This window comes from Micropterus salmoides, unplaced genomic scaffold (assembly GCF_014851395.1).
Source record: "Micropterus salmoides isolate LMB-PRFRI ecotype aquatic unplaced genomic scaffold, ASM1485139v1 Ms_hic_scaffold_8, whole genome shotgun sequence".
Taxonomy (NCBI): Eukaryota; Metazoa; Chordata; class Actinopteri; order Centrarchiformes; family Centrarchidae; genus Micropterus; species Micropterus salmoides.
In genome coordinates this window covers 34,620,903-34,646,104 of record NW_024044570.1, presented here as the reverse complement: position 1 = coordinate 34,646,104, position 25,202 = coordinate 34,620,903, and the positions used below count along the sequence as shown (strand labels likewise).

The following is a 25,202-nucleotide window of genomic DNA, read 5'->3' as shown; positions in this document are numbered from 1 at the left end:
GTGTATGCATCTACATTAACGTGTGTAAGGGAGATTCCCAAGAGATGCCAACCAACATCCCATGAGGCCAGCTCATCTGCCTCCCTTCATACTTCACTGCCTGCAACAACAGAGGGAAACAGAAATACAGGGAAGAGGATGGACAGAAGAAAAACATGTAGAAGAAGAGTCTGACTCGACACATATTTGATTGTGGCATTAGTTGTGGCGCAAAGCTACCCGTAAAACTACCCGCCTTCAAACCGCCTTCTTCTCTTCTTTCTCACCACACACACACACACAAAAGTAATCGTCTTATGGTATGGCCGAAATAACAAAATAATAGCTTACAGAGCAGCCCGTCAGGCAGTCAGACCCCAGCCTCTGTATTTTCCCCCAAAACTGCCCAGAAATTCCCCTGTGGTTTGGCCCGCTATTCTCTCCACACTCACTTCTCTTTCATTTCTCTCTTACTCTCCTCTCTCTTCTTTTTTATCTCTTGCTGATCCAAGCTCCCTCCTCTTCTTCATCGGTCTCTTTCCTCTGCTCCCGCACTCTGAGAAAGTCCTACCTCTCCCCTTTCCTTGATCTTGTCTGTCCCCCCACAGTCTCTCTCTAATTGCCAGAAATCTAATGAGAACAATGTGTTAGAATGCAGCACCAGTAGGTAGGTAGGTAGGTAGGTAGGTAGGTAGGTAGGTAGGTAGGTAGGTAGGTAGTAGGGAGAGAGAGAGAGAGAGAGAGAGAGAGAGAGAGAGAGAGAGAGAGAGAGAGAGAGAGAGAGAGAGAGAGAGAGAGAGAGAGAGAGAGAGAGAGTGTGTGTATGTGCCCCCAGTAGCATGGCAGGCAAGCGGGAACCTCCTGGTTAAAGTGCCTTTAGCCTGCTTTCTTTCTAACTGCCAGCAGCGAGCGACTCCACTGATTGCAAAGAGAGGTCTGATTGCACTGGAGTGAATGACAAAATTACTTGTAAACATTTTCCTAATGAGTTTATGGTCTCGGTTAAATTTAACCAGCCGTGAACTTGTTTTTGGGTGCTGTCGGTGTTTTAGTCTAAGAACTTTGAAGCTCACACTGTGTTTTCAGTTCAGAAAGTTAACTGTAACATTGCGGTCACCTCAAAATGTTTTGTTTTGTTTTGTTGTTAAGTACATTTAGTTTTAAGCCTGTTTTTTGCTAGCCAAAATTAGTATCCCAATGAATATCACAGTTAACCAAATATGCTCACTTCTGGTTCCAAAAATCAAGACGGCGACAGCCAAAATGCCAAACTCAAGGCTTGATAGTAAACTGAATATCTCTGTTTGGGTCACCTGCCTTTACATGCACATGAAGGTTAATGACACCCCATTCTTAATCCGTAGGGTTTAATATGGAGTTGGCCCAACTTTGCAGCTATTACAGCTTCGACTCTTCCTGGAAGGCTGTCCACAAGGTTTAGGAGTGTGTTCATGGGAATTTTTGACAATTCTTCTAGAAGCCCATTTGTGAGGTCAGGCACAGATGTTGGATGAGAAGGCCTGGTTCGCAGTCTCTGCTCTAATTCATACCAAAGGCGTTCTATCGGGTTGCAGTCAAGTCCTCCACACCAAACTCGCTCATCCATGTCTTTATGGACCTTCCTTTGTGCACTGGTGCGCAGTCATGTTGGAACAGGAAGGGGACATCCCCAAACTGTTTCCCCAAAGTTGGGAGCATGAAATTGTCCAAAATGTCTTGGTATGCTGAAGCATTAACAGTTCCTTTCACTGGAACTAAGGGGCCAAGCCCGGCCCCTGAAAAATAACCCCACACCATAATCCCCCCTCCACCAAACTTTACATTTTGCACAACCGTTCTCCTGGAAGCGCCAAACTCAGACTCGTCCATCGGACTGCCAGACAGGGAAGCGTGATTCGTCACTCCAGAGAACACGTCTCCACTGTTCTAGTGTCCAGTGGCGGCGTGTTTTACACCACTGCATCCGACGCTTTGCATTGCACTTGGTGACGTAAGGCTTGGATGCAGCTGCTCGGCCATGGAAACCCATTCCATGAAGCTCTCGACGCACTGTTCTTTAGCAAATCCAAAGGCCCCATGACGTTTGGAGGTCTGTAGCTATTGACTCTGCAGAAAGTTGGCAACTTCTGTGCACTGTGTGCCTCGCTGACTCCACTCTGTGATTTTATGTGGCCTACCACTTCGTGGCTGAGTTTCTGTTGTTCCCAATCGCTTCCATTTTGTTGTAATACCACTGACAGTTCACCGTGGAATATTTAGTAGTGAGGAAATTTCACAAATGGACTTGCACAGGTGGCAACCTAACACGGTACTGCATTCGAATTCTGTGAGCTACTGAGGGCGACCCATTCTTTCACAAATGTTAGTAGAAGCAGTCTGCGTGCCTAGGTGCTTGATTTTATACACCTGTGGCCATGGAAGAGATCGGAACACTTGAATTCAATGATTCAAAGGGGTGTCCTAAAACCTTTGGCAATATAGCAGTAATATCAGCACTGTCAATGAGACGGCTATTAGCCAATTACAGCACAGCAAGGCAGGACTTGCCGCACTCACAGCTAGCATCCATTTACAAGGACGCATGCAAGTTTTGAGTACTAGCCAATCAGAGGACAGTAAGGCGGGACTTGTCAAAATTCTGGCAGGGAAAAAACATAGCATGTTGAAAAGTCAGAAAAAAAAAAACATGAATCAACCAGAGCGAAGGAGACGATTGACGAGAAGACGGCACTGTGAGCTAGAGGAGGCGGGGCTATGTGGGCACTGCGGCGGTGTGCGTGTCAACTAGCTGTCGTGGAGAAGAGAAGCAAATTTTCAGTATCGATATCGTGGAAAAAGAGTATTAAAACCAGAATTGATATTTTTGACAACACTAATCGACATTGTCATAGTAGGAAAAAGCGCAGGTGTCACAAATAACATTAACATTTTATTCTCTGTAACTTTCTAAGCGACAAACTGACATTCACACACACTTCACTACCAATGCCTTCCAGGAACGACCGAGAATGTACGCATTCATAAGAAAATGGGTGCTGATATCATGTCTCTACCTTCTCTGATGGCCACCTTTTCTCTCTGCCTTTGAGTGTTGCCACTTTTTACAAATTACATTTGACCGAGCATACGGCCCTGAGTTCAGCTATCATTGATTTTATTATTTACACCAGAGCTTTTCCTACTGACATGTCTTTAGTGAAACAGACCTATTGCACCCCGACCCAGCGCACCGTATTCAAACCAGAACAGGGGATTGTTTGAACAATACCCATATTGGTGCCAATTTGACATATTGCTGATACCAAAACAATAGCCTACTCTTTTGCTACCTTAGTTTTGGGAATATAAACATGTTTTAAAGGCCCTGCATGACGTGAGGTCATTGACTCAGTCGGCATATACTAATGACGACATATCATTTGTTACGCCCTCCCTGTACCTCAGCTATCCGGAGAGTAAGGTACATGTCTATCAAGCATGTGGAGACAGAGAGAACCTATATAGTAAACCTTTTTTTTGTTTCATCTACTTTTGCCAAACTACTCAATGTGTCAGTGTTAAATAAATAACTCTGTCTAAATAAAATACAGATTCAAGTAGAAGCAATTTTTTTTCAGTTTCTTCAACACCAGCGCACCACTTTTCCTAAAGGAAGCTACTCTTTTTATATCTGAATAAACTAACATATTTTATTAAAAAACGAGCTTTACACATAACTTTATCAGGGCTAATGATAATGACATGTAGTGTTATACAGTGTCAAATTTTCCTGGTCACAACAACCACACGTACTCGTCTCTTTCCACACATACAGTGAGGAAAATAAGTATTTGAACTGCTATTTTGCAAGTTCTCCCACTTAGAAATCATGGAGGGGTCTGAAATTGTCATCGTAGGTGCATGTCCACTGTGAGAGACATAATCTAAAAAAAAAAATCCAGAAATCACAATGTATGATTTTTTTAACTATTTATTTGTATGATACAGCTGCAAATAAGTATTTGAACACCTGAGAAAATCAATGTTAATATTTGGTACAGTAGTCTTTGTTTGCAATTACAGAGGTCAAACGTTTCCTGTAGTTTTTCACCAGGTTTGCACTGCAGGAGGGATTTTGGCCCACTCCTCCACACAGATCTTCTCTAGATCAGTCAGGTTTCTGGGCTGTCGCTGAGAAACACGGAGTTTGAGCTCCCTCCAAAGATTCTCTATTGGGTTTAGGTCTGGAGACTGGCTAGGCCACGCCAGAACCTTGATATGCTTCTTACAGAGCCACTCCTTGGTTATCCTGGCTGTGTGCTTCGGGTCATTGTCATGTTGGAAGACCCGGCCTCGACCCATCTTCAATGCTCTAACTGAGGGAAGGAGGTTGTTCCCCAAAATCCATTACAGTACATGGCCCCGGTCATCCTCTCCTTAATACAGCGCAGTCGCCCTGTCCCATGTGCAGAAAAACACCCCCAAAGCATGATGCTACCACCCCCATGCTTCACAGTAGGGATGGTGTTCTTGGGATGGTACTCATCATTCTTCTTCCTCCAAACACGGTTAGTGGAATTATGACCAAAAAGTTCTATTTTGGTCTCATCTGACCACATGACTTTCTCCCATGACTCCTCTGGATCATCCAAATGGTCATTGGCAAACTGAAGACGGGCCTTGACATGTGCTGGTTTAAGCAGGGAACCTTCCGTGCCATGCGTGATTTCAAACCATGACGTCTTAGTGTATTACCAACAGTAACCTTGGAAACGGCGGTCCCAGCTCTTTTCAGGTCATTGACCGGCTCCTCCCGTGTAGTTCTGGGCTGATTTCTCACCTTTCTTAGGATCATTGAGACCCCACGAGGTGAGATCTTGCATGGAGCCCCGGTCCGAGGGAGATTGACAGTCATGTTTAGCTTCTTCCATTTTCTAATGATTGCTCCAACAGTGGACCTTTTTTCACCAAGCTGCTTGGCAATTTCCCCATAGCCCTTTCCAGCCTTGTGGAGGTGTACAATTTTGTCTCTAGTGTCTTTGGACAGCTCTTTGGTCTTGGCCATGTTAGTAGTTGGATTCTTACTGATTGTATGGGGTGGACAGGTGTCTTTATGCAGCTAACGACCTCAAACAGGTGCATCTAATTTAGGATAATAAATGGAGTGGAGGTGGACATTTTGAAGGCAGACTAACAGGTCTTTGAGAGTCAGAATTCTAGCTGATAGACAGGTGTTCAAATACTTATTTGCAGCTGTATCATACAAATAAATAGTTAATAAATCATACATTGTGATTTTTTTTTTTAGATTATGTCTCTCACAGTGGACATGCACCTACGATGACAATTTCAGACCCCTCCATGATTTCTAAGTGGGAGAACTTGCAAAATAGCAGGGTGTTCAAATACTTATTTTCCTCACTGTATATCATACAAAATGTTACAGGACACTATGGTTTGAGCAATACCACAACACATCCTGTCGAGGTTTAGCTCTAAAGAATAAATATGAACTTCAACTTGTGATTCTGTATTGCAAAATCATCAATATCAACTGATTCAGATAAGAATCAGGAAAACAGCCTTGATCTGGATCCCTCATATTAGTCACTCGTGACCCTGTACAAATGTAAATGCCTTCATACAAAGTAGACTCTCAAAGATCATAACAAGAAAATGTATTCCCATGACCCCTCAAACACAGAGTCACACCTGCTCCCTCCTCTTTGTTGTCCTCTAACCTGGATCAGAGAAAAAAACCTTTGGGAAATCATGCAGTTGAGTGTATTTATCTACAACACCACACTCTAACGTTTATGAAAATACATAAGTGAGTTTTCTAAAAGGTCAGTGTATTCAGCCTGAGAGTGTATTTGAATGTGTGTGCCAACTTACTACAAAAGGATAAAACAGATTATGGACTAAAATGATCACATTCATAATTCAGTAGTGACTGTTAAAGATTACAAATGTCTACCCATCGTGTTGGCGGCGAGGGCACAGATTGATGCTGGTTTATCCACAGCAGGTCCTGGCAGGGAAGAAACGCTGGCTGCTTTCTGCTGTGGCGTTAATTAGGGCTGCCTGCAATTAACAGTTATTTCGATTAATGACTGATCTGTTGGGTTTTCTATTGATTAATTGTTTCGTCTATGGAATCAATGAAAATGTTATCTAATCACTTACGCAAATACATTTATAATATTATTATTCTAAAAATATAGTTAAATCATATATTACAGAGGAGGGTGTTGTCACTTATATCCCTGGATTCAACCATTACAATGACTCATGACAGGACAGCGGGTAAAAGCAGCTCACAGAGCGTGACGAATAACCACTAAACTATTTTCTAATTAGCTTTAAGCAAAATTAACTGATTTGTTTGTCTACTTGGGAGTATATTTCCAGAATAAGCTGGCAATTACACTTGTTTGGCAAATTATCACCCATTAAAGTTATCGCAAATGTGTTAGAAAACAACACACATAAAGCACAAAGCATCATTAGTATTCATTTGGTGTTTCTGGCAGGTTTCTGCACAAGATACATGCTAGTTGTCTCGGTGGAAACAGCAGAGAGAGAGAGACTTGTGGAACTTATATGGGCTGTGCAGTGCCAGAAACAGTAAGGAAGGCAATGAAAAATGCACAAAGTAGTGAACATTTGTCATAAATCAGGACTAATATGAGAAAACCTGGAGAGGGCAATGAAAAAGGGAGGCTCCGGTAAAATTGGGAGGGTTGGGATGTGTTTTGGGATGTGTTCTGCGTTCACCACCAAGTCACGTCAGAGTCGCATGAATTCCAGTCCCATTTTAAAAAATCCAACCTTTATCTGATTTGGAACACATTTGAAAGTGGCCCAAATCCTAACCGGAAAAGATCAGACTCAGTGTGACTTGGGGTGCTCACACTGTTACTTAAAAAATCTGATCTGAGTCAGTTATGATGTGGCTCACTTTGCCATGCAGTCTGACCGCAGCTTTCATTTCAGCTGCTAGCTGTCAGTCGCTACCTCTGTCTGTCAACTCTGTGGTGCAGGTAAAAAACTTTCTCTGAGATTTGTCACTAAAACAGCTTCCTGGTGCTTCTGGAACGGTTCATGTGAGTGAACCAAAACAGTAACGGAGCGGGCCATAGAGCCATATTAATGAGCTGAAAGACGCTACATAAAGACGAGGGGAATTGTAGTGGGTTTGTCTTTTTTTTCAAATTACACATAGTCACTTGAGACAATATTTATATAAAAAATATGATTAGTGCAGCTCTGAAGTTTCAGTTAATCCAAATTACAAATGAATATATTATCCAGTGTTATCCAGCCATACAGATATTTTTTCAGTTTCATGTTTAGATTTTTCCGAAACAACCCCAATACAACTGAGTTTAAAGGAATTTAATTTGTGTTTCTTAAAGCAATGGAAATGGCATCTAAAGTCAGCAGAATCTTTTCTTTACAGAAACAATGATTGTTTGCCCTAAAACTACTTTTTTCTGATAAATTTTTCTATGGTTTGAGCACCAATTAAATACAGATATCTGAAAAACTCAGGACGCAAAATAAAAACTGGCTACAGGGCTATGCATCACTGGGGCTTGGTAGAAAAATATTATATGTCTTGTCTTTGTGTAAATTGGGTGAAAGTCTTTAAGTAAGATATGTATTTAAAGAGTTGCTTGAAATCATTTAAATCTTGCAGATTTCAATGACATTTCCTTAAAGTGACAAAAAAAATGTCATGGCATTAAAATGGCTAACACTAGCTGATCCCAGAGACATATCTACAGATGGATATCAAAGGCAGTGGAGTTCATACTGAGACAGTGCTGACAAACTGACGTGGCCTATTTCAGGCTGTGCAGACTCATGCTCCGTGGCAGATCTTGCCCCATGAGGGCAGCGAACGGCACAGTGAACTGACGGTTGGCTAGTTTTGGCCTCCGAACAAAAGAAAAGAACTGTTCCTTGTCAGGGCTGTCCCCGTTTCATCAATAGCCTCTGTGTCTGGTATGTGCCGTTTTTATCCCTCCAATTACTCGCACAAAAGGCTCACCCTGCGTCTCCTTTCACCGATCAGCAGGCTAACCCAATACGACACAAGGGGCTGCTGCAGCAAGCTTCAACTAATCATTTGGTCATATGGGATATTATGACATATCAGTCAGCTGATGAGGGGAGGGGGATTAACAGGGCCTTTCATCATGTCTGGAATATGTACGTCATGTGTAAATGGTGCAAAAACACTTTAAGAAGTTATTCATTCATTCCTATTGCTTTGGAGAGTGAAACCACCCTCAACAAAAAAAACATCCAATTGTCATAACAAGTTATTTTTATTGATCAGGAATAAGTAAAGTGAGACCATTTCATTTGCTCCCACTATCAGTGTCAGTCTCCTAAAATCAAAATAGAATGAGAAAGATCACTGCACTTCATTCTTCACATGCTTGAAAACCTTTAAAATGAGTTCATATTGAAGACAGGTGATGTTATCACAACTCAGTCGCAGATTTTAGGTTTGAGGAAACAAGCCTTGAACTTTGTCTCTGGAATGGACCGGATAATACTGAGATTTCTGCAGACTAAAGCAACACAGGGAGAGAAGATCCCACTTGTTCCATCTGCAGGTTTACCCGTTTGCAAGGTTGGAAAAAATAAAATAAAAAATAAAAAAATGCACATACACTGTAAACAAAAAAAAAACAGTGTGTGGGCTTAAGAAATTAGAGGTAACAAAAATACTTGACTAAAAATATTGATAATGCAGCTTTAAATTGTTCTGATTCTTGAAATAAGCAAAGACATTCAGTTTTTTTTCCCCCTTTCAGATGTTTCGGATGTTACAACCATGTAACCAGGCTACTAACCAGATTACTAAAAAGCATCGATGCAAAGAATCTGAATCAATGCTTTGTTGAATCCATATAACTATATACAGCCCACTGTTTCACACGGACAATTATTACTGTTGCACAACGCGCTGTGGACAAGTTTAGACAACGTGATTAGATGGCGCGAATTGCAAAATGGAGAAAGAAAGTAGTGATGGGCGAAGAGAAGAGAGAGGTCAGCGAACAAGACAGAAAGTGTCCAAAGTACGGGATCATTTCAAGCTGAAAAAAAGCAACAACTCTGTACAGCGTGTCTGCAGTAAAACAGAACTAGCCTACCACAACAGCACGACGGCTTCAGCATCTGAGCAGAAAGCATCCAGTCTGCGCACGTTAACGTTAGCATATAACATAAATCATGACTGTTGAATGTATAAATGTGCATTTAATGTTATTGTTCGCCGTCTGGTTAGGCTGTGAGTTTGGGTTGTACAGTTGGAGTGATATGAGTTACACAGCTGGTCCCGGTAGAGGGAGCGCTGAGCAAAAACATTTTTTATGCGATTACTCGATGAATGAAAGTAATAATCTGTAGAATAAAATAATCGATCACTGCAGCCTTACATGCAACCCACTTTTCTAACTTGATAGTATGGACTGCATATCTTCAAACAAGGTTAATGATCCGGTGCAAAATGTGTTTGACGAGATTATCTACAGTACCTTGGATGAAAACAAATACGATTGAATCATCCTAAATAAGATAATGCCTTTCTAGAACTGACCTTCGTGCCCTGTAGCTTTAACAGTAATTGAGAAAACAAGACACGATTGAGACCAGTAAGTTGATTTGCATTGTGAAAGACACTGATCTCAGGTTATGCTGGATATTTCTAGCCACGTATATAGAATATTTCGGCCAAAATTAGATAGCCTATTGAGACATGCAGCACCAGCAAATAAAAATCTGCCAAAGTGTGTTGCAATTGTGGAGCAGCATGAATCCTCCAAGCCGGAGCCGCCGGTGTTGACCTTTGCCCTAAATACGCACATGCAAGCGGAGGTCAGGAATGTGGGACACCAAAGCTAACTGTGAGAATATCTGGGGGTTTATGTATTGTTTACACGGCACAGCGGTCTGGAAACTGAAGCCTCGTTCTGTCTGACTGCCGCTTCTTTCTCAGCGCGGTGGGACCCAAGTGGAGAAAGGGGGGTACTGAGAGGAGGAGCCGGTCCACAAACACAGCTCGCTGCCTGCCAAACTGACAAACAGTGACAGACAGCTGACACATTCTTCCAAACAGAGGCCCATGTCTGGACTGAGGCTGTGGCAGGAGGCAGCACATCCTCCTGTCTATGCCCAAGGGCTGCTGGAAATGTTTCTTATACTGATGTGAGTTGCAATAGGCCACATTCCACCAGCTGTTTTGAAATGATTCTTATTTCCCTGTTTAATGAAAGTACCTCTACTGTGTTACATTTGCATGTGTCATTTGCCTATCCAGATATCTCTTCTGATTAGGGAAAAACTTACAACGGTTTCATACAGATTCTCGGGTTTTAATTTAATCAGCACAGTGGATAGCTTAAGGAGTCTAGGACATTTTACCTTGGTTTATTTTGGGAGGCACCAAACAGACCTCATTTTGACTTGAGTGCAAATGTGTCACACATTGATTAGTTCCTACAATTAACGCTCGTCAGTATTCACCCGCCGTTCATTCCAAACCATTAAGCACTGCATTTAACGGTTCCTGGCCTGAAGTTTCCGAACCCCAGGGGCTCTGTGACCTCCCTTGAATTTTCTGTTTGTTTTCCACTTTTCTAAAGATTAAACAGTTCTACATTAGCACAGTTTAGGTGCTCAACTCATCTCCACGGAGCCCTGCTCTGTCCCATAATGAGCCAGTACGTATCTGCTAACTGACACATTTCACTACTACAGCCTCCATCTGCTTCCTACCATGTACAGTTTGGATTATGCTCCTTCCATCTGAAGCTTAGTAGGCTGGGATAGTTTTGTGATATTCACGTCTGCACAGTTTTTAACCTTCAGCAGACCTTCTGTGGAGCTGCTGATGTGAATAATATGCACGCGTGATGCATTGATAAGCGCCTTTATGTACCTCCCATTTCAAATGTAAATGTATGAAACATCAGCACTAGCTACCAGACACACAGCCACCTTCCCTTTATCAGCTTATAATGTTATAGCATTTTTGGCCTTATCGTCCAGCCCTACTACTACTTAGTGAGATATCTTTTGCTAGGAACAGCTGCCTACAGGGGCTGATGAGACGCTGAACCCTACAGTAAATGCATTCATTATTGATCAATGCAGAAACATGATCAATATCAGGTTATTGAATGGTTTACTTAAAAAAACACAATCATTCCATTCAATGTTATTTAAATCCAAGCCTGGTCAAAATAAAATAACTGCTTTTTACTTTTTCAGGAGCTACAATTGCTTATATTCTAATTTGTGTAGGTGCAACATTGATTTCCTCGCAGATCAACTATACGTCTCTCCCCCTGACGGTATCAGTGTCACACAGAGACAAATCTCATCTGCTTATGTTTACAGTGACCTCTTATCTTTAGCAACCCACAGACATTCAAATACACAGAGTACAATGTCTCTAACTCTGACTGTGACCACAACTGTGGTTACTTTCCTGTTTACACAAATCAAAGGATTTGTTGTTTTTATTTAGGCCCCGCTCCTCCTCATCCTGGTCATAGATCAACTGTGACTGGGAGCCTGTTTGTGTTCTGCATAGTAGCGTCTCACAGAAATGATTATTTGTGTGGTGAAAATTAAAACCCGCCAAACATATGTGGAGTATCTAGAAAGTTCACTGACCTTTATTGATGGCCATGTGCATCCTACTGCTCTTATTTAAAATGGTGTTGTGCTGATGAATGAATTATCTTGTTAGTATAACAGGAGCATAAATTCACTTACATTACTTTTAGAATACTTTCCACTCACTTCTGGGGACACAAAAACTGGTTACTGTTGTGTGTGCATGTGTGTGCATGTGTGTGTGGGTGGGGTGTTGACTTGCTCCACTTTTTCAGATTACTTTAAAGCATTTTTTTGTTTTAGTTTCTATTTGACATTACACTGCAAGTTCAGTTCAGACTCACAAGGATATGTGTTAACATGTGGACAAACTGAACAAAACCCAACTGACTGGATGTATGAAAGAGGAGCAGTGCACGGAGGTGTGTGTGGCTGCACCACAGGAGTCTAATCTCGGCCTTTGCAAGTCCCCGCTCTCGCGTGGCCCAACTTACCCTCCAGCGTGACTTCTTTTCCTGCCTTCTTAAGCGCCTGGACCGCCAGGTCGTGTGTTGCCTCCCGGAGGTCGTTCCCGTTCACCGACAGGATCGCGTCACCCACCCGGAGAGCCCGGCTCTGGTCGGCAGCGAGCCCCGGGAAGATCTTGGAGATGAGGATGGGCATCCGGTTCTCGCGCCCCCCTTTGATACTGATCCCCAGCCCGCCAGACTCCTGTTTGACAACTCGGACTTTGCGCACAGCTTCCGAGGAGCCGTCCAGACTGACGGGAACGTCGCCTTGTCTCGACCCGAAGCTGGACCCGGGACTTCCGTAGCTGGAGCCGGGGCTTCCAAAGTCAGAGTTTGTGCCGTTATTTGGGTACTTCCCGGAGCTATTTAGACCATAGTTGCCGTCGTATTGACCCCGACTGGCACCCCCGCGCCCCGGGCTGCCGCTGCGCCCCCGACACCCGTGGTTCTGGAGTTGGTCTTGACCCGAGGAAAGTCCGCGGCTGGGGTTCCCCGGACTCGTTCCCGGTTCGTTTCCGTTCGACATGCCATTTCGCAGGCCTGCCGGAGAGTTGTTGTAGTCCCAGTTGCTGCCCCCCTGCCCTGTTCCCTCCGCTTCGGCCGTTAAAGTCAGAGTTTCTCGGGACAGTTCGGCGGCCACTCGGATCCAGCGGTCGCGGAGAAGAAGGTCCAGTTGACCGTTTTTGTCCGCTCTGGTCCAAACTGCCATTCCCGGACGGTTAGCCTGCTCCGAGGCGGGCCCCTTTCACACTAAACTCATCATCAACTTTTTCCTCTTTTTCAGAGTGCGCACAAGCAGCGACTAGGCTACACTGGCCCGCATCGACACACCCACTCCCACTGTGACTGAGCCAGAGGGCGAGAAAAAACAGAAGGGGGGAAAAAAGAGGGAGAGGGAAAAGAAAAGAACAACTGGCTGTGATGGGCCAGCCGGAGAGGGCTTGTTGTCGAGTTCAGCCTCTAAAGCTGCCCCACTTCCACTGGAAAGTTAACAAGAACAAAACAAGAGAGTATCCGTTCTAATCTTTCAACATAAAAGCCCACGGAATCTGTTTTGGGCCAGATTTTGGAGGATAAAAATGACCAAAATGAACTAAACTGCAAACGTTGTTCACCCAGAAATGACGCAGACGCTATTAGACCTATGAAAATGCATTTTTGCTTCACTTATATGATCTAAATTGGCTCCAAAACAAAATAATCTATGCCATACAGCAGCACAAAACCAACACGGACTAAAATCATAATGACACGGATTAAAATAATTACGCAAACAAAATAAAACAAAAGATTAAAGAAACTTTATTCAAAAGCTATATAAATTCTATATTACAACATAACACAAGTACAAATAACTGTGTGAAATGTGTGAATCCTCTGAATTTTAGGTAACGGTGAGATAAGGGTATGCTGGAACCCGGAACGATAAAGAAATTGACATATACTGACATTCATCAAAAGTGGACCAGTGAGTACATCAAGCTCATTAAAAGCTTCATGAATAATTTATTATATAATGCTTTTATTTTGAAGGTATGAACCCCTAACTTCCTAAGTCGTTTTCTAATTATTTCCAACTTCACGCAGCTTGTCAGTCTCAAGAGTGAACTGAGAGCCGGATGACAGACAGAGGCAGCCAATAGACATGCAGACCTGTAGATTATTAATTCATGATGGTAGAGGCGGGGCGTCCAGAGACGCATTATAGATCCCCTAACTGGGGACAAAGCCTTCTTAAGTTCACTCGCTGTGTCGGCTCTATTAACGGATACTTCTGCCTTCTAACCAGTCCCATCAGTAGAAAGTCAATAAAACTGCTCTGTTGGTGAGTTTAACTCTCGTGGAGACAAAGTGTCAAGATGAACTGTTGGTACTTGACTATGTTCATTGTCCTTGAGGCCAATAATAGCTCTATGTATAAGATCGTGATGACTGCACTATTATTATAGAGCTACTCCAAGTCTATTCTGTATTAGCATTTAGTATCTGGTGTGACACCTGTAATCTGAACCAAGTCAGTGTCCAAATTTAGGAACAGTTTCCATCCCTAAACTGTCAAAACCAACTTATTGTGTGTGTCACAGAACAAGGATTTAATGATCACAGGAACATCAAGGCTGTGACGTTAAGATGATAAAACATTTCCACAAGAAAACTTTAGAGCTAATGACAAGTCATCTGTGGCCTTTTAATATCAGACTGGAAGCAAGAAATCCCTCAGGCGACTAGTCTTATCACAATGTTTTGTTTTCCTGGGATCACAAAATAATATGTGAGCAGGAAAAAAGTCTTTTGCTGAGTTCACAAAATATTAATGATGTGATCTCAAGATTGTTCTGTTAAGCTCATAAAATAATTTGCACGTGATCACAATAAAACAAATATGCCAAAAAGTGATTTATTGAAATTACAGTTGGCCAGACAGTACAACATGGCTCTGAATGCTTATACATTAGGAAAGTTTTTGCATTATACAGTGACTCTACCTGGATTTTCTTCCTGCCACCTAATGTAGATGATCACAAAAATACAATAATTAGTGAGTAGTTTTTAACAGTAGCACCAAGTTGCAATGCAGAGATACACACTCTTGTACATTCAAAGTTCTGCCCTCCAGTGGAGCCACAACATGGGCTCTGGCTTCATGTTCTTCACCACCAGCAGAACTGCGGCAGTCACATCTGTGAGCATTTTACCAAGCGGTCAATTCACCTCCATTAATTTTCTAAGACAATAGCTCGGCTGCTGCAACCCGCATGTGTAATACATTTAAAGGCCTGAAGTGCTGCACGAGAGCGGCAGACATTTCCAGTCATTGTGGGCAGACAAAATATTTGAAACAGTAATCTATACAGTTCAACATCACCACAAACTACAGCCTCCAAAATGACCACACAGTTGAATCAACATCACACTAAAACACACTGAACACAGGCAGGACTTACTGTTATATTACAGTGAGTTCATTTTAGCTGGGTGGACCTAGTAACGTGACAACTGAGTGCATTTAGCAGAACATTACTCGTTTCCTTGTTATAGTACAAAAATAAAAAGACAACCCTATCTTGTGTAAACAAACTTGATGATTTTATTAACGGCAAACCTAAGTTGTTCGTTTACTGAATAGCTTAATGAGCCCAGATGTGAGTCCTGCATCCCATTAGCCAGGTTACAGACCTCCGAATTGCAGACCACATCTGGTGATTCAGTGATTCAAATAGGGCTAGCGCTGCACTCATTGACGGCTATTTCCCCGCTGGAAAAACAGTTGACCAATCAGAGCTTTGTAGGTGAGGTTAAGAATGAGGACATGATCTTCCTTCATACCTTGGTAGCCACAACCTCTGTGTCAAACATGATGCTGGAAGGGTGGATGCGTAACTCGCTACCGATTGGTAAAATTTTTGACATTAATTTCCAGGTTCTCCACTGAAAAACAGATGAAAACAGATGGATGTAAATAATCTGCATCCCTATGAAAAAGTCAACTCCCGCACATCTCTACACTGATTTAATTTTAAAGGGTCGACGTTTTGATCACATAGTGTAAGCATAATTTAAGCTCTGGGTCACTCTCTGATTGATATGTCCTGAGGAAGGTCCTTGTGACCAAAACGTCAACATTTTTTAAATAATTCAGTGCAAAGGTGATAAAGTGTGTGCAGGAATTGGCTAACCCTGGAATTAGATCTTTGGGGGACTTGATGCCCTGCACCACAAAAGAGACAGAGCAAGTGGTGAGCATGTTTCCTTGTACTTATCTGGTAAAAGACCTGCATCCATACCGCTTCACATTAAGTAACTATATATTTTTTATATACCAATATCATCCTGCCAAAGTAGCCAGCTATTATATACTAGTTTGTAATTAAGACAACTTACCTGCTTAGTTCCTCGGTCCATTGCAGATTTTTGGGTAATTAAATTTATTTGTACAGGGCTGTGATTAAAAAAGGGTTTTATATGAACCAACAAAGTGCTTTTCATTTAATCATCCTTCAAGAGTAGGTTAATTTGCTATTACTTTTGTATATTTAATATTTACCAATGGGAGTTTTCTTCCAAGAAAGAAGAAAAACTAGAACATTATGTTGCCATTAATTTATGAGGTGCAGCGTTGTGACCACTGAAGTAATTCAGAACAGCTGAACACAGCATGCAGAAGTGAACAGTAAACCTCACAGAGGCAGCACTGGTCGTGTTTGTCATTAGATTTTATTGCAGTTGAGGTCTACTTAGTGTTTACAAAACCAGAGCAGATTGCAAGCGTCCATGGGGAGTGAGAGAGGCGGGAGTTTCATCTGCTCTCTTCACATCAGCATCATTATGCTGCATCAGTTAAAGGTGCAGTTTGCAGCTTCACCCCATTACATTCACAGTGTCGCCACCATCACACCTCATCCAGCTGTACCTGGGACTTTATAAGCACGCCTAAAATGCAAAAGAGGCCTCATTATGCAGCAGCCACTCATTACAAATGCCTTTTTTTGGATGATTAAAAATAAATGTTATTATGCTGGATACAAGCTTATCATTTTACAATTCTGTTTCTGTGTCTCTAAGTTACATTCATGACAAAAACAAGGCAACCACAGACAGCTAAAATGCTAGGGTTACATGTTGACTCTGTGCTGCACACTGTTAATCCTCCTCAAACTACTAACACCCAACTCTCACAGTGTATACTCCCCCAACCAGCAGTTCATTATCTGCCTTCTCCTCCCATATGCTTGCCTTCCAGCAGCTGTGAGCATCAGGGAGTGGAGTCATAGTGCCGTAGATAAGGCAGAACTGCTCTTACTCAAACCTTAGAGTGATGAGGGGGGCTGTGTGAGCACATCTGCTGAGTGAGATGGTGATATATGGGAGATCATGTAGTTGGGAACTGGATGATGGGTGTGGTGGTGATTGTTTAGATTTGATTTTTACTAAAAATGGTTCTAAACAGCTCCAGAAAAGTTTAGGCTTTGTATATCATAGCATAACGGTGAAATAATGCATTTCATTCTCCAAACCAGCAATATTTAAAGAAGGACCCTCACTGATTTATGTATTCTAACTCATTTATTTTTATGTGAAGCAGTCTGATGGCTCTTTGAGTCATTACTGATGATGCATGTAGCCCCTACAACCCTTTAAGAACCCTACTTTTCTGTGCATGTGCGCGTGTGTGTGTGTGCACAGTGTAGTGCAGCACCACAGCTCATTAAGGAGCGTGTGTGTGAGCAGAAAGGGATAAAGTGTCAGTCTACTCATTCACATTGTTGATGGTCTTGGCGTGGAGCTGCGGCGAAGGAGACGATAATGACGCATGAAGCTGCTGCTGTTGATGATGAGACTGCGGAAGGAGCTGGGGGTGACACTGTGACTGTGGGTAAGGTGGAGGGGGACACACTTGGGGAAGGTGTGGTTGAGGACAAGTCTCAAGGTGGGATTGGCGTTTCAGCTGTGGTCTCTGAGCAGCAGCGGCTTTGGCCTCCCTCTTGGGAGTGTTGTTGAGGATGTCCAGGCTCCGGCGACTGGAGGAAATGACATCAGCAACAAATTTGGTGCATTCAGCGCAGACGTCCCGCAGCGTGCAGCCGTGAGCATACAGGTGGGGGAACTCCTCCTCTACTGAGCGGCGGGATAAGCTGCGCAGGGACCTGCAGAGGGACAGGCAGGATTGAATACAGTAGCGCAGAGAAAACCTACCAGTTGATGCTATAGAGTTTACCGTTACTTCTGACTGACATCAGTGTATGGAACCAATTAGGGCTGGGCGGTATATTGGTGTACAGATATAATTTCAAAAGGGATTAGACAATACCGTTTATACCAATGTAGTTTGATGCCGAGTTATTTAACATGTTTCCGTAAAGTCCTGCCAGCGTTTGCTCCTCCCTCTCCCTCACCGCGCAGCCCCGCCCCACCCCTCCCTCTGCGTCTGCACGCAGCCGTCTACTCACAAACTCTGTAACAACATGGAAGGAGACACAGGGCTGGTCGACGCTGAAGACCTGGCTTGTAAAAAGAAAAAAAGTTCAGTCAGTGTTTCCCCACACTGCAACGGCGCTCCGCACAGGTTAGGCCAGGCATTGTAGCATTTATCAAAGAAACACAGAGTGATTACGTGCGACACGGTGGATATTTTACAAGAGCAGACAAGGTAAAGCGGCAGTGAACACACCAGTCAGAAGGCAGATTCCATAAGTGAGTGACACTTAAATAAGGTGGAGAATGAAGTATAATTAAAACGGTGAAATAAGAAACTGAAGAAAATACCAGTATATATTTTATACTGGAACTCTGCCTAACAGTACCGGAATATGAGTTTTTAGTCCATATCGCCCAGCCCTAGAACCAATTCACAGCAGAAATCTCACTTCCTTTCGAGGTTAACTTTGGTGACATTTAACGTGTGAAGTTGTGCTAGTGACCAAAAGCAAATCATCTGCTGACCTTTAAGGGAATGGAAAACCAGAGTCCAAAACAGAGGACACCATCATATCAGCTGTAACACACCATCCACTTTCATTTAACGCTCCAGTTTGAACTGTTCCATGAAAGACGCATGACTTACATACATTAATGAGACAAAAGACAATAAATTGTGTTAACTTACTGTCTGTTAATGACCGAGCTAGCTAAGTGACAGTCATCAAGAAGGCTAGCTTTAAGAGATGTTGTGACCACAGATTCTATATAAAGATTTTTAATGGTCTGTGGTTCACATGTTCCTTGGCTTGTTAGCGCTTAGCTCACCAGCCACTGTAGTTGGTTGAGTAAGTAGTGCTCACTATTTCACCAAGCTCCTACAACCACATATTTTTGCGAAGACGCATGGAGGGACTTCGCTGTGTCACATTCTGTTGTGACTGGGCCTAAATGAATAGAGACTATCAATGTCACGGATTTGGGCTTTCAGTTTTTGTATTTCCTGTTTTGTTTTGAAGTTGTCTGCCTCTGATGTCCTTGTCTAGCTTTGCTTGCTGTCTGTTCTGATTGCCTAATGTTTCTCACCTGTGTTATCACCCTCCCTGGTGTGTGTGGGTGGAGGTGTGTGTGTGTGTGTTTCCTCCCTGGTCTTTGTCAGTTTCGTCTTATGTTGTCAGGTGTCTCTGCCTGTTACCGGATATTTCTGTTGTGTTTTGGATTTACTTTTGGATTTCTCAGCACCTTGGATCCTGTCTGAACCTGTTTTCTGGATTTATTTATTCCCCTGTCTGCCTCCCTCATCTGTGTTTAAAATTGCAATCACTTAGTTTAAATAAATACCACTGTACAGTTAAGTGTTCTGCTTATATTATAAATATTATATTGGTGTAGTAGTATTGAAAGAAAATAAAACTTAAAAGAAAAAAGTATTTTCTCAAAGCATAAATGATCAGTAGTCATTTGCAATCAACATATTCTCATAGCCATCGAATCCTCCATACACATTTTATGAAAACCCCATTCCACATCACAAATCAAGAATCCTATGAAAAGATCCCTATTACAGTAACAATATTACGACTCTAAAGATCAGCCCAAATTGACCAAATTTCCACTACAGTACACCTACTTAGCGATTATGTTACCCAAGTACTGCCTTTTTTGAAGGTTAGGATTTACCCTTACCTGATATCTTATTAACTTAGTGTAACAAAGAGGTTGTACTTGTAAACCCACCTGGGATGAGTCCACATGATCCAAGCTTTTTCAAAAAATATAGGGACAAAAAAAATGGCTTTTAGTCATGTGTAAGTAATCATAATTTTCCTGTGAGAAGGGCTCTCAGAATATGATCGGGAAATTTAGACTATACCCTTATTTAATGAAATTTATTACCTTTTGTACACGGTGTCATTTCTTCCTCATGTCTTATTCTTCTGCTGTTAAATTAACTTTATGTTCACAGAGTTAATTGTGTAACTTATAACATGATATCTTTGTTGTTTCAGCATTTTAAAATGGAATACAAACTGATTAATATTGAATATTCAAAAGATAAACATACATTTCTCGCAGAAAATCCGTTGAGCATCTGGAAACATTCAGCTCGTTTTCCTTTCAAAGCTTATTTTATATAAACACAACATGATAAATTGTGTAAAAAGACATGCTGCAGTGGGGTGGGACCATCACAGTCACTAACGAAAAGATTAAGGTCATCTTTTCTGATTAAAATCACACACAACATTTGCTGCTATAAAACCTATTTCTTTCTTTAGCTGCACAGTCAGGTAGTGATGACAGGTGATGACAGCAGATCAGAAAACACCATGCCTGCATGCTCTCTCTCTCCCTCTACAACTCACTGTCTAGCTCTCTCGCTCTGTCTGTCTTTCTGTCCATCTCTTACTCTCACAGCTGGGTAATTATTATATAATGGCTGCATAGGGGCCATAGGGGCACTTCACGGATTATATAACAAGAGGGTGAGGGGAGGGGGGGCAGATGCTGGTGACTAGATTGAGTAGGCAATCTCCGATTGGTTGAGGTAAGTACGGACTTAGGTTGGAAAAAGTTAGCAATCAGCGGCTAGAGGGAGAGGGGCAGGCTTAAATAGATTAACATGTGTTCTTCACATGTTAAATGTCATTGGATTGAACAAGCAAACAGTGTCACAAGCTAGCAAGTTAACTTTAACATGAGTGAAAAGGCAGAAATTCATTTCAAAGTCATTTGGAAATGACACACAGAGGCAAATTAATTGTACTGCCCTCAGATGGGTAAAAGAAAAAAAAAAAAAAACACCTGCTCAGTATATAGTCAACTATAGAGCCCTGCTAGTGGCCTTAGAGGCTCAATGCTCATTACTCCGTACCCTATTACAATAACAGCATACAGATGATTTCAATTGTTAGCCAATTCAATTGTTGTTGTCCACTGAATGGTACCAGCTCAACTTGCCTCGACTCCACTCGCATTTTGTAGTTTTTCATCAGGGAAAAGCTGTACCTGTACCTGCCTCCTGGTACTTTTTTCATATCACCTCCATCGAGGTTCCAAGCAACCTGAGTTGAGCTGAGGCGATACTAAAATGTGTCGTGAAAACACAGCAGACTGCTGATTGGTCACAAAGAATCGTCACTATTCACTGCATCATCATTGCACGCGCTGGACAGAGGCCAGCAGCAGAAAGTTTTATACTTTACAATTGTCGTATGTTGTTTCATCACTAAATCCACTTCTGAGAAGTTTTGAGATGAGAAATCAGCTGTGTAGATTTCGGATAATGGCAGTTTTATGAAAAGTGATGGCGGAGCAAAACTGTGCTTGAAAGCTTTCGGAGTTGAGGCGCTCTGCAAGTGGCGGCGGGGGAAGCTTGCTCCATCCCAGGGGAGGAGTTTGAGAGGCCGGCCAGCCGGCCACCCACTTGCAGGGCCCTCTGGTTCCAGTCACACAGACCACTGCAGCCAACGCAGCAGAGACTCCAGCAACAACGGCAGAAGACAACACAGCTGTAAGATTTTCACACCGCTTATCTGTCTATAAGCAGTTTTTCTAAGGGCTCCACACGTACACACTAAATAACCATGACCACTAGCGGCCGCACAAATCACCGCATGGACTGATCTTTAAAGCAAACATCTTTATCACTCTTTATTGCAAAATATTTTTTTTACTGATCAAGTGTCATAGGTGCTCAAAGGGGTATTTAAATACAAATGTCTCATTTGAAGGCAGCTTTAAAAATGTTCTAAATTATGAATCAAAAACAGGCTCAGTCTGTCTCTCTGGTGGTTCTATAGACAAACACTCACTTATAGACTTGGCTTTTGTGTCCATGGCTCTTTGGAGTGCTGTGGAAGCCTACGGTGTACACAGGAATATGGGCCATCTTCTTTGAGGGAATCTTCATCTGGAGCACAGAAAGAGGCATAACAAGAGGACAACAGTGAGACAGAGACAAGAAAAGAAAAGAGAAAGAGAACTGTCTTGTGAAGGGACACAGCAGACTTGAAGGCAAAATACTTTTCATAAAAGTATTTATATAGTCTCCAAGTACAACCAACAGATTCAAATCCACAAACATTAAGGACTCCCCACGTACACACCAAATAACCATGATCATTAGCTGTCAGACAAATCACAGTCACAAATGAACATGTAACCAAAACAAGAATCAATAAAGACAAACCACAATAATGTTACACAACACAAATGAGTCACAGCACCCCAACAAACAACAGCACTACACACTAACACACAATAAATAAATAAAAACAACCAATCCAACCGGCCTAAACCTCAAACCTACAGAGCACAGAACCACACATCCAACACGGCCCGGGACTGAGGCAACAAATCAAACCAGCAAAAGAACAGAAGAATTGAGTTCAACAGAAACACCAGACACTTCACTAGACGATGTACAAACTTGAAATAATAATAATAATAAGTTAACAAGTGGTTCGATATCCCAATTAAATAAACTCTATTGCTCTACAAAGGAATATATAGCTAAGTAAGCACAGAAACACTTTTCAACTCTGTGGTATTTAACTGATAAAAATGAAGCAGTAAGTATTTGATGAATTGTCATTACTTAACACATCGTTCTTAAAAATACCTTTGCACTGCAAGAGCCGCAGACAGATCTGTAAGAGAAACACAAATGAATCAATACCCCTTTATTCCTGAATGTCAAACGGGTAAGAAGGTTTTTATTCACTTGTATGATAAATCTGTGGAGTTTAATTGGGCTGTTGATCAACACCACCAACTATAATCAGCATGGGTACCCGTCTCCATTATCAAAATTGTTACACCCAACAATTCAATCTGACCTCAAAATAAAGTGGTTTAGATAATCTGCCTTAATTGCTGGCTAACCTGTCTGGTTGCTTGTGTTTTGTGCCCTACTGGGAGTTTGCAGTGGCAAAGTCGCTGTGTTTCCAGATTTCAGCAATTACATTGGTGAATTACCAGAAGTGACAGAAATGATGGAAAAAAACAAAAAGAATGAAAATAAGACACAGGTTGTAATAAGCTGTAAGTAACCTTACTGTCCCTTAAGTAGATATCTATGAATTATAACAACCCGTTTCAAAGGAGTTTGAAAAAAATTAGGCAAAACTTCATTCAAAATATTAGATTTTTTAAGAGGCATTTGCTCACAAATGTAGTATCTGAAAATTGAGAGAACTACATGTTTTGTTTAAGTTATTGCTTTGTTCATTTTTAAAAGACTATAATTTTAGCATGCACGCTTACCTTTGTTAATTGATATTTGATGTAAAAAGAGAGATAGTTATTATATTAAAAATAAAACTACGCACGTGTGTAAATGTGTGTTAAATGTGAGCTTAAGACTGCAGTCTGAGTCGAGCAGCAGCTAAATCAATCATTTCTCTTTCTTACACATCCACCCAGAAACATGAATTATGAAAGGCAGCAAGCTGAAAGCTATAGTCAAAGTATAAAAAAATGTGTGGGTGTTATTTACAACACTTGTCCTTTGTGATACACTGTATTTGTAACATATAGCACTGTTTACAGACAGTTCAATATGCAGAGTTACAGTAAAGTGTATCATCATCGACATGTGCATACACTCTCTCTGAAGCGCTACTTTTGAGAATCGCTTGCAGAAATGTAAGAGCATTTATAGAAAATGCAGCTGTGGACTTTTTCTGGAGATTTGGGGATTTTAGTAACCTGGGGACATACACATACAGTACATACATAAATACATACAGTACAGTATTTTTATCTTGAATTTAGAAAACACATCAAACAGCATTTAGAGATGAATGTGGCATGTGAGATTGAAGTTTTCTTTGATACCTTTTACACAGTAAGCAGGTAGACGGCCATGAGAAGAGAGGGAATTTCACTTTGCAGCAGCAGCAAACCTGAGAAAATACCCATTGACACACACACACACACAGAGTTACTTCGACAGCCCAGTGAGAAACAGCAATGAGGAAAGTTCCACTCCGTTACCTTGCCTCTCTTCAGGTTATTGTACAGCTCTTTGTTCTGAAGAAACTTCTCCATCTCTGCTTTGACCAGCACTCGGCGCACATTGATGACCTCTTCCACTGTCAAGGCGAGACTCTCCACAGGGTGGCTGAACTCCTCCTGGAAACAACCGATAGCAGAAGAAGAGAGGTCAGTCAGTCCATTCATTTTTGACATAAAGAACAAGAGTTTACTCTATAGCAAGCAGAAGACTGAGATTTCACAGTGTCACAACTTTGCATTGTATGTGGTCTTTTTTTATGAAAAAAATTATTTCAAGGTCTCAATAATAGATAAAGAGGACTTGATAGGATGAATATTTTTGCAGTGCATTTTCATTACTGGGACCACTGACAATTCATTTGAAGCAAAGCACCAGCTCTGATGCAGACAGTGATTGTAACTCACCATCCACTGGTGCTTGTCTCCACCTCTGGAGCTCGACATCGTTTCTGATCCCTCTGTGGTCTCGTCGACTGAACTCAGAGACAGGCGGGCTGGAGAGGGCGGCTCCCAGCCATGAACTGGGAAGGAAGCTGGGGTGATGAAATAGATGAAAAGTGAAAGAGACAAGAAGGAAATAATGAGAGTTTATCAGGGGACATAAATAAGACCGAATCAAATGAGGACAGCGTCAGGGAGTGAATGGGACAAAGCCACAAATCCCAGACTAACAAGAACATGAATTACACATCAGCCTCTTTCATTCAGTTCCATCTCAGATCTCAGCCCTTCAGAGGGTTTGTTGATCGACTTTAACACTGTCATGTATTATTAATCTGATTTCACTGGAGTGATTCAGCCCATGCTGCTACATCTGTAACTTAGATCACAGTGAGGTCTGCTCAGCGGCTGGTCTAAAAGTGGAGCTCACAGGAGGCTCAGTTAACCGATTGTGGGAGGGGGTTAAAAACAGACCACACACTGGTTGCCTGTTCGATTCTGCAAATGGAAGGTGTCAATTTGGCTGTAATGGAAAGTAAACAGGCTGAGAGGAAGGTTGCCACAGGCCGGTAAACATCCTCAGTACATACAATTTGGATCAGCTGCTGATGACAGCTGGGGCTTACAGGCTTACATCCTTACATCCTCACATTCACACGGTTAAGGCTGGAGAGTCCCCTGTTGGCAGAGTTATGTACTACATAATAAATCTCC

General features: G+C 42.0%; 2 protein-coding genes across 3 annotated transcripts in view; both read right to left on the bottom strand.

Moving 5' to 3' along the window:
- The window catches only part of sntb2 (syntrophin, beta 2), a 33,544-nt gene extending 20,464 nt beyond the window's left edge, over window positions 1-13,080 (bottom strand). Inside the window, 1 exon segment of the mRNA XM_038705080.1 lies at window positions 12,096-13,080. Within this exon segment, the coding sequence (XP_038561008.1) occupies window positions 12,096-12,819 (724 nt within the window). The 5' untranslated portion in view covers window positions 12,820-13,080.
- A 3,226-nt stretch (window positions 13,081-16,306) lies between these two features.
- The window catches only part of spire2 (spire-type actin nucleation factor 2), a 28,062-nt gene continuing 19,166 nt past the window's right edge, over window positions 16,307-25,202 (bottom strand). Inside the window, exons 10-15 of one of the 2 annotated variants that reach the window (XM_038705078.1) lie at window positions 24,453-24,580; window positions 24,027-24,164; window positions 23,868-23,935; window positions 22,651-22,678; window positions 21,842-21,939; window positions 16,307-17,755 (exon numbers count right to left, since the gene is read on the bottom strand). In XM_038705078.1, the coding sequence (XP_038561006.1) occupies window positions 17,359-17,755; window positions 21,842-21,939; window positions 22,651-22,678; window positions 23,868-23,935; window positions 24,027-24,164; window positions 24,453-24,580 (857 nt within the window). In that variant the 3' untranslated portion in view covers window positions 16,307-17,358. Of the gene's footprint in view, window positions 17,756-18,577; window positions 18,668-21,841; window positions 21,940-22,650; window positions 22,679-23,867; window positions 23,936-24,026; window positions 24,165-24,452; window positions 24,581-25,202 lie in introns of those variants that run through there. The other variant, XM_038705079.1, reaches the window with a different exon arrangement.